Here is a 16,579-nt window from a genome sequence, read left to right on the forward strand (position 1 = left end):
ATAGCTTAAGACGAAAGTGTGTAAAACTGTAATTGCGTTCATTTTAGTGAACAAATGGTTCAAATGTGTCAGTGTAAAAAGAACTTAAAATAACTGTTCCTTTACTCGATATCAGTTATCTAAAGTATCAGTTATTAAAAATTAAATCTAATAAAAACTTTTGTTTTTGTTTAGGCCACAGGGTGACAAACGAGACCATTCTTGTTTATTTAATAATAGTCATAGCAAATCGAAAAAATATTGAAATCTTTTTCTTTATAATTTCAAAGTCATCTGTTAAAATATTTTACTTAATTTTGCAATTTGAGTACTAGTTGAAATTATTTCAAACTGAAAACTAGTTTCTTTCTGTTTTTCAAACGTTTTTAGAGATTCGTAATTTCTAAACTGCTTTTGTTTTTAAAGATTATGGCAGTCGCTTGTGCTTCTAGATTTTCTGTTTTAAAACTAGAGGATGATGATGTATCAGAATCCTTGGATAAGAAACAGAATGTATCCTCTCAGAGTAATTGTTTACCAGGCAAGAGTAAAGGCAACTCCAAAACAAATGCGAACGACTCTAAGTCAAAATCTAAGAAAAAGAAAAAATCATCTAATGAAGTATCTGAAGTTAGTAAAATTTCATTTTCCAAATATTAAGAATAATATGCAAAGCTGCGTGTAGTTATTTTTTGACTTGCAAAATTTCTGAAACTTGATATTGAATATTGGATAGTCTAATTTTATTTAACTATGATTTTCTTTAAATTTATAAAAAAATCACAGTAGTTTTAAAAAGCTGCAATTATTTTTAAATTTAAAGCTATTTCCTCTTCAAACAATTTTATTTTAAATTTCATTTTTGTACTCAAACTATAATTCTAGTTTCTCTTTTATTCTCAAGTATGCAATCATTATGTTGTATACTTGTGTTTGCAACCTTTACATTAAGGTTACACTACCTTTTTGAATGAATATCCACTTGCACAGAAGATCCTAATTTTCTGTGCAGTTTATAACAGACGCATGTCCAAGTATTTAGACATGTTGACAGCAATTATGGTAATTTTTATATAATCATCAGTGTTCTAGCCACTAAATATATTTTATCAGTCAATTCTCAAAATCGCTGCGACACAGACATTGTTGCAGAACGTTACCAAGTTCTGCAGAAAGATTTTTCCTTTAGTTTTTTTATTAGAACTTCAGTTTCTTTTTTGCCAGAATTTTCAAAAAGTTTTTCTTTGCAGAATTATATTCAAAAGTTGTCCTTCTTGTGCATCGGAGTGGGAAAATACTTGTGATTTTTCTATTCTCTTTTGTGGTAAAGAATTATGAAGTAAGAAATTTTGGGGGTGATTTGGATATTCTGATCTGTGGCAGAATAATCGCTAAGTCTTGGAAAGTTCCGGCAAGCGGCCCATGTGAAACTAAACAGAATATCACAGAAAAGGACTTAGTGTGTGGTTATTAGTGTGATTTTCTCCTTAGAAAATGCGGGAATATCGCCAATAGTATTGTAATTAAATTACTATTCAATTAAAAAAATTATATGCAATTATATTTTGTCCAAATAGAAACTTGTTAATTTTTCTTTTCTTTCTTTTTTTTTTGTAAACACAATGCTTTTATTACTTTAAATTAGTAACTTTGTGTATATTTGTTATTATCAAAAGTACCTTGCAGAAAGACATTAGTGCTAGAGAGGTTTGTCACTGAAAACCCGAAAAAATTCTTGCCAAGGGCTCAAAAATATATTTGATTAAACGAAATTAAAGATCTCATTCTTATTTTTAAATTATTCTTTTAAAACATTATTAACGATGTTATTGTAACACTATATTAAAATGATAATTTTCTAAGTAATTATTTTTTTTTTATGAAGGAATTCTCTTCCAAAATAGTAGTCAATTATTATAAAAATCAGCCATAAAAATATTGAAAACTCTATGATTTTTTTTTAAATTAAATATTTAACTAAAATTAGTTTTGGGGTCATATAGGTTTAAATATATCTTTTCTGTAATTACAGCTACAAAACCTTGCTTTTGGAACTCATAAGTCAAAGCATAAGTCTGGTTCGGGTAATATGAAAGTAGTTAATGCCAGCCAAAAGCAATGGGAAGAATGGAAGCAGAAGGATAGTGAAGTAAGTCAGTATTTATATTATTAATTTTGATAAAAATTATTGAAAGTTATACAAACCATTTCAACCAAGGCTCTATTTTTATTCTTTGGTACTTCATATCGAGGGCTTGAAATCGAAATTCGAACTGGTGTTCATTACCATAATTTGTTAAGAAATTCTCAACATTATTTCAATATATTCCCCTCCATTATTGCTTTGTATAACTTTAATCACTTTACCAATATTATTTTTAGTTACTGTGATGTATTTCTTAATTTTAGATAGTTTTAGTTTTTTATTTGTGTCGCACTAGAGATGCACAATGGGCTATTGGGGACAGTCTGGGGAAACATCCCTGAGGATGATCCGAAGACATGCCATCACAATTTTGATCCTCTGCAGAGGGGTGGTAGGTAACCCCTTCTTCGGTGGCCCGACGACCTGCGCACGAAGTCGAGCACTTTACAGTAGAACAGTTCAATGAAGACCACCACCTCACACCTTCGATCCCTTCGTAGACTGATCCAAGTGGCCACCCACCCCCACACTGACCGTAGCCAGTGATGCTTGACTTCGATGTTCTACTGGGCTCTTCTAAATAGTTCGCTGCGGGACCATTTCGCTGTTGGATGGCGTCAATCATCTCAAACCAACCAGAAACTAGCGGAGACTAATTTTTTTCCCTCCCAAGCATTATCTTCACCTAAAAATAAATAAAACTATCGCGAAAACCACCATCAAGTATAGAGCCGTTTATTGCCAAACAGTATGATATACTTTGTCCTAGTGCCTCACATTATTTTGAATTTCCTTAAATTTAGAAAAAGCATCACTTGGTGTATCTGAAATAGTCTTCTACAAATATTATCTACCACAAATACTGGCTATTTGCAAATATTTATGTTTATAAAAACAAATTATGTTAGTGTCTTTTAGAAACTACATTATCTAATAAAAAGATTTAATGTTTGTAAGAGCCAAAATATTGCTATTGTTATTCTTACTAATCAAGCAATTATATTTTTTTATTCTTTGTTTTTACTTATTTTTTTATTTTTGTTTAAACAGATAAAAATGACTTTAGGCAATGTTGAAAAATTCTCTTAAGTAAATGATATTATTACAACTTTTTTTTCAAAAGTCTAAAAATAGACAGTATTGAATTACTTTTCTGAAGAGACTTTTGAAAAATTGTGTTAGTATAATTTTATCCAAAAAAAAGTTTTAAAAAAAACTTAGGAAATTCTCAAAATGCATTAATTTATCTTTTTAATCAGATTATGCAACCACCTTATATTTGATGTGTTTTGTTACATCCTGCTGCATAGTTTAAATGTTTATCATCAATTTATTTAAGATAGGTAATTCGAACGTAATTACTATTACCTCCCCCCCATCTCCTTCTGACATTCGAATTATTAAGTATTTATTTTTGGCTTGTTAAAAAAAATTTCTTCTTCATTAACCTTTTGCTTACAGCTGGTACAACATATGGACCACATGTGATAGTACAACATGGTATATCGTAAGCAGAGGGTTAAACACTCAACTCTATTGTGAAATTTGGGGTGTAAAATGGAATTGATTGTTGCTTGGGTTGATCACAATATGTTAAAAATATCCTGATCTAGTTTGGGTTTCATAGGTATATGTTTAAATTGTTGAAATATTTACCAATATGAATATATATCTTTCTTATTTTTCAGTTTGTTTCTGAAACCTATGAGCAAGATTTGCAGGAAGCACTTCTTTTGAGCAAAATAGATTATGAAGAAAAGAAAGATGTAATGTTTTATATGCTTCATTGTTTAGTTTTCTCGGAACTTCAATTGAAATTTATATAACTTGATAAATGTTTTTTACAATGGAAATTTTTTTTAAAAATTGGTGCAGTTACATAGGTGTAGATTTCTTAAATAACACAGCTTACAATGTTTATTTATGTATACCTATTTAGCAAAAGAAGTGAAATTATAAATTGTTAAACTCTATTCCTTTCTAACATTTTATTAAAGTAAAAGAAGAGTGATTTTTCTGTATTTTAGCATAATTTCATTTTTGTATACTGTTGTAGAAAAGAATGTTTTATTTAAAAAGCTGTAAAACAAAGTTCTAAAAAATTATTCAAGCAGCTTCTCAAGAACACCACAGTAAAATTTTAAATGTTATAGAGAAATTAACTCCTCTCAATGCTTGAACAAGTTGTCATGATTTTCTATAAATTGCTTTTTTTTTCTCCATTTATTCTTAAAAGCTATTAAATTTTTCTTCAAATATTTATGGCTATAGGTTAAATTAAAAATGCAATTTAAATTAATTTCTAATTGAATTCTCCAATAAAGATTTCAAGTAATCTTCCAAGTACTTTTACAAACAAATCTATCAAGCAAATTTACTACCATTTAGCGGTACCTTCACAAATTTAACTTAAAGAAAAACAATCGTTTCACAAAATAATTTTAAAATGTTCTCATAATGAAAATAACTTTTAGTGCTAGTACTGTTAAATGCATTTATTTATTGAATTCAAGTTGAAATTTAACTATGGACAATGATTTTTATGTAATTTTAAATTTGGATAAAATTTTAAGCCCAAAATTTTACAATAGTAAAATTTTTTTTGAATATATGGGAAAAAAGACATAGAAATTTACCAGTTAAATAATTTTTATTAGTGGTGACAGTTTTTAAAAATATTTTCTTACTTTATCTTGTTTATGTATTGATTTTTTTAATACAAGTTTTATTTTTCACAAATCATGTCTTAAATTTTCACAAAATAGGTACCTCTTAAAAAAAAAACCTTGGCAGATCCCTGATATATTAATATAGTTCTGAGTCTAATTAAAAGACAGTAAATAATGTTTTAAAAAAATTTACTCATCTTTGGAAGCAACATTAAAGTATTGTTGGTAATATTGGATAAAGGTATCATCAAAATGGCAAAAATTTTACCTGGCTAAAACCAACTAATCTTTCCTGCATGATTATCATCCTACAATGTCTCATTCAAGTGAGTGTTAGTGTCAAAAGGGGAACGCATCCTTATTGCGATTTATGATGACTCTGGAGTTGAGTTTTAGTTGCTATTTTTAATTTTGGTTGAACATGACTTATGATATTTAGCAAGAATTCATTTTTATTATGTTCGAAACTTTATTGAATTATTGTCATTTTTAAGTTTGAATCAATAAATTTAATTTAAGGTGGAGTAAATAACTTGTGTTAACTTCTAGGTTTATGATGCAATTCAGAGAGAAAGTGAAAACAAAAACTCTAATAAAAAGAAAAAGAAAAACAATCAAAAGAAAGAAAAAGGGACCATGAGTTTAGATGAATTCCAAAGCCTGGAATCATATCAGAATGCCCCGGGGTCTTTTCATAAAGCTTCTGGTAACTGTTATTTTTTATTTATTACCAATTGAATTTGAATTTTTTATTTATTTATTTTTTCATTGCTGACAACACTATTTTATTTGTACAGATTTAGATGATTTTGAAATTCTAGTAAAGCAACCAGTTGTAGAAGAATGTAATTTCTTTGACAAAATTGAAGAGGATGCAGAGAAAATCATTACAAAGGAGCAGAAGCAAGAGCAGTACAAAATTAATGTGAGGCATAAGTATCTACTTACAATTATCATAATTTAAATTTAGTGTGTTTATGTATATGTACGGGTCAAAGCGAATGAGTAAAATAGATAAGAGCTGGGCTTGATTTTCAATAAAGCTTGTGAGGTCCTGGCCAAAGGCTCCCAAATTTATAGGTACCCCTCAAACTTTATTATTTAAACAAAGGATTAAACTCAAAAGTTTAAAAGATTTGGTGAACTTTTGGGACCATAGATTTCAATTGCCAACAAGGGAGATTGAGAAACTGATTGGTGTAATATATTCAGAGCTGGTCCTAGCTGATTTTCTCGTGTAAACAAAAATATTTTTGATGCCTTTCTCCATTTAGGGTTATAATAAATATGAACAGAGTAAAATAAATGTTAACCTCGATTTTAAAAATAAGTCAAAGTCTACAAGAGGCTCTTACACACCTGGAAAATTAAAGAAGTAGTGATATTAATATAAATTTTATATGTTATTATATTTGCTACCAAAAAATTTTGATTTTCTCTTAATAAATATTTGTAAATCTGAAGGTGGAGTATATGAAACTTTAATTCAAAAATGGAAGCTAATATTAAGAAAATGTTCAGCTTTTTTATAACAAAATTGATACCAGTTTTGAATTTTTTCCAGGTGCGTATGAACTTTGCCACAATTTTTTTTTTTATAGAAAGGCGGTACCAACAGCTTATATAATGTTCTTTTATTTTAAATTCTATCGAGCAGAATAATTGAATTATGAAGCTCTAAAATAATGAAGAGATAAATAAGTTCATGAAATGGATACATTTCTCTCAAAAACAAAAGTCATTAAGTATAAATAATTTTAGGAGTGAAAGATACTATAGAAAGAACTATGTTTTATACTCTTCCAACAAGCTTCATATAAATTCAGAGAAATTAATTTCCTTATTTATTTATCTAATTATTTCATTTAATTAGCATAATTTTACATAGCATATACAGCCTAAAAAGCAGTAAAAGGAAAACAATGTGCAAAATATCAAGTAGACTGAAAAAGAATGTTCTTGTTCAGGGTTCCTACACGGTTAGGAAAACCTGCAAAAGTCAGGATATTCTAAAATTAAGCTAAAAAGTCAGGATTTTTCTTACATATTCATAGAGTCGGAGAAAAAAAACTATAATTCATTCAAAGACTGACAGGCAAAAGTAAAGTTTCAAGGAAAAATTCTGTAATTCAAAATATGTAATTTCCTCATAATAACATTCCTCTTTCCCTGGTAGAACCTGTCCTGTTAGCAATTTTCCTCCTGTTTATTCAATGATAAGGAATTTTTGATAGGGTTGCTAGGTTTATTGCTGTTTGTGTGAATAACTGGTTTACAGACAACATTTGAGAAAATTTAAAAGAAAAGTCAGTTTGAAGAGAATTGGTGATTTTTAAAAATTAATAACTTGATGTTACAAATGTTCTAGTATGTTTTAAGAGTAAATATTATTTGAGGACACTGATACATATCTCGCAGATTTGATTGAGATTGCATTTGGTTCCACTTAACATTAAATAAAATAATATTTCCATAATCCAACAGATTTTCTTGATCTTTTTATTTAAATAGTTTTCATATCTAACTACAAAAACACACTAATAGTTTAATCTAATCTTGATAATTAAAAATATGTTTCACAAGTTTTCTGAAAATATAATTTGGGATATAAAGTGCTATTATGCAATTCCACTTTAATATATAAATGTTTATGCTATTCAATATATGATACTTATGACTAAGTAGCATATTATTACTAATTGAAACTGCAATGTTAAAAGTTTTGTTGGAGTGGGAAACGACGGTCAGGAATTTTATTGTAGAAGGTCAGGAAAAACCTGCAAAAGTCAGGATATTGTTTTCTCAAAATAGTGTAGGAACCCTGTTGTTACATTGAATTGAAAAAGAGTTAGCAGGTTTTAATTATCTGTTATCTACGTCATCAGAAACCTTTTGTCATCTAGTGTAGAAAATTTAAATGCTGGTTTCTTAAAAACCAATTTTTTTAGTGGGAGGGGAGCAAATTATCTGAAGATGGCATTTTAAATATCCGTATTTTAAAATGTTTTGTTGCGCTTAAAAAGGTAGCGATCGGAATATATGGAAATCTGATAGTGTCATGTCGGGCAAATCTGGTGGGTAATTTGTGAACTATCAACCCGATTCATAATTTTTTTTTCAGGAATTGTTTTGCATTATTATGTAAAATTCAATTATTGTGAAAATTTAATGACTAAAAGTAGGAGTACTTCAATCACCCATCGTAATTGCCCAAAGGTACACCATTAGATTACCATATACAGGTTGCTATAACATTTTCTCCATGGTAAAAAATGTTAAAATATCGATGATATTCGGAAATAATTTGCTCAAAAATTGAAATAAAAAAAGGAAAAATAATATGATAAGAAGTATTTTCCTATTACCTAGCCTTACCAAATTCCGACGCCTACTTTGCTAGGTGCCCTACACAACCACTTACTAGGCTTACACCTCGCAGGCCAGCCCTGAACATATACTTCTGTGAAAAACTCATACAACAGGTTTCCCTTTTATCTCAATGATAATCAGAAATACGTGAATCACATGCAACAGTGTGAGTGATCCCTCAAACTGAACAACGGCCTTGCGTATAAAGGAACTGAAGTGATGTGATAAAAATATTTCTGTTGCAATTGATTATCTATCTGTTAATGTTTGTGATTGATTCTTCTAATTGCTATGTCTGCAAGAAGATGTCCATCTAGAAATTCTAAAAGGATATGGGGAAAAAAGAACAAGATCGAAATTAAGCTGTCTTAAGGAAAAGAAAATGCGAATTAGATAACTTTTTTTTTTATTCAACCTAAATTTCAAACTACATTTTTAGTGAACTTTTCAAAAGTCTATGCTTTTAATTTCATATGCGAATTTTCATTTTTATTCAAGGAATTTTCTCCATCTCAACATTTAAATAAGTAAATAAAAGGGCTGATATATTGTTGGTGGTGTTTTAAAGTTATATAAAAATTCTTATTGTTTTAATAATCTGACCAAAATGATATGAGAATGAAAAAAATAATATAGGAAATCTTGAAATGTTGGAGGGTATGGATTATATGTTCACTTAAGATCTTTAAACTATGTAATATGGTTCAACTATTGATGCAAAATGGTTTTCTGTATTTCCGGAACTTGAATTTTTAAACAAATTTAAAGCTCATTCGCTTAATTGTGCTTATGAATTCTTACTTTTTTGTATAATTAATACCTCTTTATTTTTCTTCAGCCTGTGATAGAATCAGCACGTCTTCTTCAATATCAAGAGGACATGCGGAAGAAAGATGAGGAAATAGCTACCTTAAATGAAAGCGTACAGAAATTAAAAGTATGCTTTATCCACTATTTTTATTTACTATTTGTTAGTTCCAAGTAATTTGTTTTGTTAATTTTCAAGCTTTTATTTCTTTATTTTTGAACATAATCTCTCGTGAGTCATTGGTACATTTAAAAATTTCAGTGGAGCTTAAGTTTTTTTTTTGGGGGGGGGGGGAATCAAAATTAATATTAAAAGAAAATTGTGTTGGTAATAAAGGGAATCATTTTCAAAAATATTCGCTATAGGAAAGAACTATGTTTTTTTAGGAGATGAAATAAACTACACATAATGAAATAACTTGCTTGGTGAATTTATATATGTTTTCCCTTCTCTTTTTTTTGCCAAGATTTTTTTTATTTTAAATAAATATTTGTTTTTCTTCCTCTGTTAAAAGTATAAATAATTATATAATATAAATGTCAGAAACCCTGATTGCTATTTGTAACCCTAACTAATCATAATTTTCCATTTTTGCTTATTACACTAAATAATGGGCTTTATAGTTCAAAATAAATCTTTTTTGATAGGGAAAGTTTAAATTATTATTATTTTTCTTCAAGAATTTATCATATATCATGGTAAGTTTCATGAATAAATGAAAAATTGGCCCTGTCACGGTCCAAAGCAACGTTATATTTCATGAAGCCTGTGTTATTGAAATATTTTAGCTAAGTCTTTGTGTGCAAGTGATATGTTTCTCTTTTTAAGCATTGAAATGTAATGGCAAAATATTTGTTTTTATAGGAAGAACTTAAAAATGTGAAGTCTAGAAACAAAAAGTTGTACCAAATATTAGAATCTGGGGAAAGTAAGTTGACTTTTTACCTATTGTAACAAACTTTCATGGAAAAATACAAAAAGTATTAATTAAACTTTGATGCAGCAAGAATAATTAAAAAAAATTTATGTCATAGAGAATTTCAGCTCTAAATATTTGTACTTTTTGTATCATTATTATCTCAGTTTTCTGCTTCATAAAAATGTTATTCCTTAGCTGAAAACTCAGTATTTACCTATTACTGACATTTTTGTAATGTTTAATGCAAATTAATTTGTTCAGATTAATTAATGATTTAATCTAAAGCTTCTAATGATCTAAAGCTTCTGTTTTCGTTCAAAATGAAATTTCTGAAATATCAATACTGGTGTTTGGGAAGGAGATGCATGATCATCATTACTATTCATTTTGGTGCTTAAATGTATTAATGCTAAAAGTGGATTTACTGATGATAATATAATTTTAAGTCGATGTATAGTTTGTCTAGGGTTAAGAACTCCCCAGCCACAATGTCTGAGGTCGTCTGTTGCTATGGAAACAAGAATAGCGATTGAAGTGATTATTATTAAGGTTATTAAAAATAATGCTTTTTAAGGATGACAAGAAAATATCATAAATACCTATTTTACAGAGTTTTAACAAAGTACAATGATTTTTGTGTGAATTCAAATATTTTGTGATTAGTTTCAAATTGTGATATTTAGATTATGAGAACTTTTTGGCTTTGAATTTCTTAAATGGCTTTGATTAATGGTTTGTAAAATTATTCAAGTCTTTAGTCATTCAATAAAGTCTTTAAAGCAGTTTAAAATGTTGATCGAAAAAAAAAATTTAATAAAAAGGAATAAGAAATTTTTTTATTTAAAAAAAAATTTTTTTTTATTTTTTAATGTTATTCTTATTCTTATTATCATTATTATTATCAGAATAAAATTTATATTTTTTAATTATATTGAGTTTTTATTGTATTTAATAATTTATGTCATTGTCTCGATTAATGCGTGTACATTAAAATGTGAGCAGTCTTACCTAATACTGTTGTAAGCATGTGTTGGTTATCGATTAGCTCCAAATTTTTTGCCGAAACTTTTTCTGTTCTTCAATGTAATGTGTGTAAAACTTCAGCGTTTCCCAAAATGTAGTTTTACGAGGAACTAACAAAATTACGTAGGTGAACAGTTTGATATGATTTGTTTGAATTACTAATATTGATTGCTTGTTAAATATATTGCATGTTTCAAATCTGTTGACAGTTTTTTTCCTTCAATTCATGTTTAGTGCGTGAAAAGGCTGAAATACTTGTGCAAATAGATCAACTAACTTCTGTGAAAGATGAGTTAACAGATCAAGTAATTAAGTTATTATTATTTTTACGACTAGATCTTAGTTTAAAATCTGAGTTGTTTTTTTTAAAATTAATATCTTTCTTTTTTTCCTATCTCTTATAGTTAAGTGAATATCATACTGCTTTAGAACAAGAAAGATCCAAAGTACATTCCTTGCAAATGGAGTTGAAGAAATTTCAAGTAAGATTAAAAAAAAAAAAAAAAAAAAAAAATTAAACATACTCATGCTTGCAGTAGTTAAATTATGAGTAACATAGATTTCTCATTCAATTGAAAAAAAAATTGTAAAAATTAAGCATTCTATTCTTTTTAAAATTAGTCATCCTTCAGTTGCCTGTCATTGTGTGGGACCTGGAGATGGCCTTTGTGGCTTTGGATCATTGAGTACCAACTTTTCTTAGATTTAAAATGGATTTCTTTATTAAAATTAGATTTTTCTAAGAACTTTAGTTAATAACTAGTAAAGTTTTATAAATATGATTGTAATTGAAATATGATTAAAAAATAAAAACATAACCAAGTGAAAATGATGGGGTATTTTTTACCAATTTTTTCCTAGCTATAGTTAAGGTTGCATTTTTGTTTGTTTTACGATGAAAGTTCATTTACAAATCACTATTGATTTATCAACTGATATTGTTTTGTTATGCCGATTTACCTCACGGAGAGGAAACCTTACGTGGATAACGGGACTGATTGAGTTGGGGCTAGTAAAGAACTCAAATTTTTTTAAATTTGTGTTTGAAAGCTAGTGACAAATTTAATTACTATATAAACTCTGAAGTTATAAGAGTTATTAGTGCCACTCTACATCATAGGGGACTTCGATAACCTTCTGTTAAAGTAATGAATCTTAAACAAGAAAATTCTTACCTATGAAGAATTTTTTACTTTGATCACTCAAATTGAGGCATGTTTAAATTCACACCCGTGTATACTGACCCTTTAGATTTGAAAGCTCTTACATCAGGGAATTTTCTTATAGGCTGTTATTTATCTGAGATCGCAGATAATAATTTAGTTAGAAATTTTTTTTCTTTAAATAAGAGATAGCTGTTCCACATCTGATGCAAAACTTTTAGAAAAAAATGGTCTGAAGACTACCTGTCACAGTTACAAACTAGATTTAAATGGCAAAAGCAATGTTATTACTTACGAGTAGGTAATCTTGTTATGTTGAAAGATGAGAATTTACCCCCTTTAAAATGGAAGCTAGCTAATGGTTTATCCTGGTTTAGGTGAAAAGGTCCTGGTTTAGAAGAGTAGTTAGACTCAAGACCTTCAGTAGTGTATTAAAACATCCAATCACGAAACTGATATTGTTGCCATAGAATAACGAACAATAAACTAATTTGTATTTCTTTTCATTAGATTGAATTTCTTTTCATTATTATTATTGTTTATTATTGATCATTACATTATTTACCTATTTAAATTATTTGATTTGAATTTATTGATACTTGGTTTAATTTTGATATTTGTATTAATGCCTTTAAATATTGATTTGTGCTTGAAAAATGATATGCACGACACTGACAATTCACTGCCTTGCTCCAAGATCTAATACTATAATACTAAAAGAACTTTTTTTTTAAAAAAAATTAATAAATGGCATTGCTGTTAGCATTTTAAAATGACTTTGCACTAGCATTGACTGTTTTGTAAAGTTAAAAAATTTAATTGAACTTCAAAATTTCATGTTTCTTTCATGTCACAAACAATGTTTCCAATAATAACTAGCTTCAAAACTTTCCATAAATTTTTCTATATCTAATTTTTTTTATCTCAACCGGTGTAAGCATTTCTAGAATATACGCAGAGGGTATTATTTACAAAAACTTCGTTTAAAATAATTTTTTCTGTCAGTAATTTCTTTATCCTAAGAAAATCTGTCATTTTCCTGGATACTTTTATTTAGTGGTTTATAACCAAAATAGATAGAGCCAGCAATCAATATCTTATGTTAATAGATTGATTAGGTACCCTCCTATATGAACATGTCTTGTTGTATGAATAAAGAACCAATTTTCTGGTTCAAAATCTTTTTCAAAAAATTTTTCAAGCTGAGTAGGTTTTTGGGTTGTCATTTTCCTGGCCTCTTGAAATCATTAATAACATAAACTACATAAATTTATCTGAGTTATTAGAAATCTTGTTGTTTTCTGTAGAATATAAATGTCTTAAGCCAAAATATGAAAGTAAAGTTGTATGCTATAAAATGGCGAATTTGTCATTATCCTGGCTTATGAATGCCAAGACATTGAAGTGTTCCCAGAATTTTTTTTTTTAACCGCTAATACTGTAAGGAGGGGAAGCAAATATTAACCTAATACCAAGTTTACGTATGATTATAATATGTTCAGATGTAATCAAAGTTATTTATTTATTTAATGATTGATTATTATACACAATTTTATTCTGTACATATCAGCAACAAAATTTTTTTTGATTCTTTCTACAGTCAATAAAAAGAATTAATTTAAGCAATTGATGGTCCATCTAACATAAAGGCTCAAGTTGAGTTACTTACTATTAACTTAAAATGACTATTTTAAACTTCTAAGCTAATATGTCATTTTCCTGGCATTCAAGATTTGGTGAATTTCAATTTTATTTTTTTTTTCTCAAGCAAATGTTAATAAACTACACTGCTGTCTGTAAGATATTAATAAGTGTAACTAAAGAAGTATACAAAAAAAATTTTAGATTATTTTGAAGTCTTTAAATATGAAGAAATTTTTTGGTACGAATTGTCATGTTTAAAAAGAATCACCCATATATGTTTGAATTCAGTTAGCATTTTTTATCTTTAATAACAATCGTTAAAATTTTAACGTCAGATTTAAGTATAAAACTTCAGTTTGCTAAAATGGTTTTAAATTTAATTCATTCTTTGAATTTATTAAAAATAACTTTATTAATGTAATATGAAAGAAAAATTTTTTTGGTGGGAGGATGTTGCAGCCTCTCTTTTGAATGAAATGAAAGGGGAGGGACACTCATAATTTATCTCTGCACCCTGCTTAATAAAACAACTTACATGTTTAATATTTTAAATTATATGTTTGATTGTCTTCGTGGAGATACATTTTGGATTTGTTGTTCCTCTTTCTTTGTTAGAAAGTTATTTCTTTTTTTACTTTAAACTTAAATTTGAATTAATAAATTGTTAAATTTTTGTTAATGTTGTGAATTTTGTTGTTGTCAAATTTAATTAATTTTTAATTATGCTTTACTGCCGCATTTTCCTTTTAGTACACATCATTCATTTTAGTGTTTGTAGAATTACAAATAATAATTTATTTCTATTTTATTCATTTTACTAATTAATTTATCAATAACTTTTTTTAAAACGAATTTAATTTATGTTTGAAGTCGCATTGATTTAAATCAACACACCCTGTTTAATTTTATTTTACTATCGAAATCTTTAAGCAGCTGACCTGCTTTTGAGTTCACAATTTATCAATATTCAACTCCATAGCTTTGTAATTTTGAACTCCACGCAGAAGACAAGGAAACTCCTGGATCAACCATTGGGACTAGCCTTTGGAAGAATTTTTTGATGGAAACCTGCTTTTGCATTACATGGAACAGAAAATCCCACATGGTTAGCCCAATGGCAAGGGGACTCTTACCCATAATCCATCTACCATCAAGGATATTTTACATCGGAAATGTGGTAGGTGCAAACTGGGATCAGAATTCATATTGTTGAGATACAAACCTAGGTCGCACCATAGGGAGGTGAGCGCTCTGTCCTCTGAGCCACCGTGGCTCAACGAACCCAATTTAAGAAATTTTATTTTCCATATATATTTTTTTTAATTTTGCATGATTTACTTTAGGAGCATAATTTAATTCCCTCCTATTATTCTAAATATATTCAATAAAGTAACTTTTCTTTCCAGAATAAAAAGATGCGTACAGAATCAAAATGATGCTTTCCTGTGATCTTCAGTTGATTTCACTAAAGCCTGACACATCTGTGCTAACTACAGAGACAGAAAACCTCAGGCCTCTTTCAAAGAATGAAGAAAGCTGCCCACGAGAGTTTTTTTTTCTATTTCTTGGTTATAACTTAAAAGAAAAACTTTTTGATTTGAATACTCCTCACGGAAATAACTTTGTTGGTGTTTTTCATATAATTATTTTGCAGTTGTATTTTTATTATAATGTTTCTTTTTTAATTTTATATGCTATTTTGTTTTTATTTATAATTCTTTAGATTATGCTCTGGTTCATTCTTTTTTTTTGTTTAATTCATTCTTTTTTTTTTTTAAATTCATTCTTTTAGAAAATAGTGTTTCTGAACTGCAAAATATTGTTGATTGCATTGTTAAAATTTAGTTGTAACTGAGATTAAAATTTTTATATACTACTTACTCAAGCGTTCTTCTTTGATTATTTTTTTCCCAAATTTAGACATGTAAAACCGGAAATTTTTGTTTATATTTACACAATCTTACATCATTTATTTTACCAACCAATCTTACAAATTTGCTGAAGTAATACATAATGTAAGAAATGCATAATTAAGTAATACTTCTTAATTATAAAATAATGTTTTTTTTTTTTTGCAATATCACCTGACATTTATTAGCAAAATTTCTTAAATTCTGATAGCGATCATAAAAATAAAAATCACTCTATTTTCATTTAGTTTCTTTTTTTTTTTTTTTTTACAAGTTATTATTTTATTATGTTGAATTATGGTTTTTTATCATTTGCATTTAGATTTATTTATTATATGGTTAGATTATTATTTTTAGTCTTTGATGATTGAGTTATATTTTAAAAATTATTCTTCAGTTAAAGAGTGCTTTTTATTTTCTTTTGGGCAGTAAATTGATTATAATTTACAGTTTTAAAGATATCTTGCCCCCTTTAGAGACCAGCTCAATCTGCTCACAAACTCTTGACTGCCAAATATGACATTTCGGAATTGAGACATTTCAATAATTGATTTAAAAAAAGTATTAAAATAAAAACTTTAAGCTCATTTATATGATATTCTTAACTTTTATTCGTAGCTTTTAGTTAACCCCAAAGAATTGTGAAACTTTTAAAGGTATTAATTTGTTGGAGACTAAACTCTTATTCTAATTATTTATTTTGAAATATGACAAAAAGTACATTTATCATAAAAACAAACTACTGTTAGAAGTTTGAATTTAAAATAAACAGAATAACTACCTATGTTTATTACAAATCTATTAAATACTTTATTTCTGAAATCTAATATTTCAAAAATCCCTTTAATTCAATCTTCACAAATCCAAAATCATTGAAGTGTTAGTGCTTACATAATATAGTAACCTATTTTTCATCCTACATATTTGACTTCTAAAATATATTTAATAA

The 16,579-nt window shown here is 27.7% G+C and overlaps 1 protein-coding gene across 1 annotated transcript; it reads left to right on the forward strand.

Moving 5' to 3' along the window:
- The first annotated feature begins 82 nt into the window (after nt 1-82).
- On the forward strand, nt 83-15,600 carry LOC107451884 (G kinase-anchoring protein 1-A). The gene is made up of 10 exons (XM_043051117.3): nt 83-609; nt 2,012-2,128; nt 3,814-3,891; nt 5,344-5,500; nt 5,592-5,719; nt 9,002-9,100; nt 9,836-9,899; nt 11,148-11,218; nt 11,318-11,395; nt 15,127-15,600. Exons 1-10 carry the CDS (start codon nt 409-411, stop codon nt 15,154-15,156), a joined length of 1,023 nt encoding a protein of 340 aa, XP_042907051.1. The 5' UTR covers nt 83-408; the 3' UTR covers nt 15,157-15,600.
- Nucleotides 15,601-16,579: the final 979 nt, after the last annotated feature.

This window comes from Parasteatoda tepidariorum, chromosome 6, assembly GCF_982258835.1.
Source record: "Parasteatoda tepidariorum strain Cologne lab strain chromosome 6, Ptep-v5.0, whole genome shotgun sequence".
NCBI lineage: Eukaryota > Metazoa > Arthropoda > Arachnida > Araneae > Theridiidae > Parasteatoda > Parasteatoda tepidariorum.

Coding starts and splice junctions, on each gene's coding strand:
- LOC107451884 (XM_043051117.3), top strand. CDS start 409: ATGGCAGTCGCTTGTGCTTCTAGATTTTCTGTTTTAAAACTAGAGGAT. Junction 2,129..3,813: donor GGAAGCAGAAGGATAGTGAA/GTAAGTCAGTAT, acceptor CTTATTTTTCAG/TTTGTTTCTGAAACCTATGA. Junction 5,720..9,001: donor AAGAGCAGTACAAAATTAAT/GTGAGGCATAAG, acceptor ATTTTTCTTCAG/CCTGTGATAGAATCAGCACG.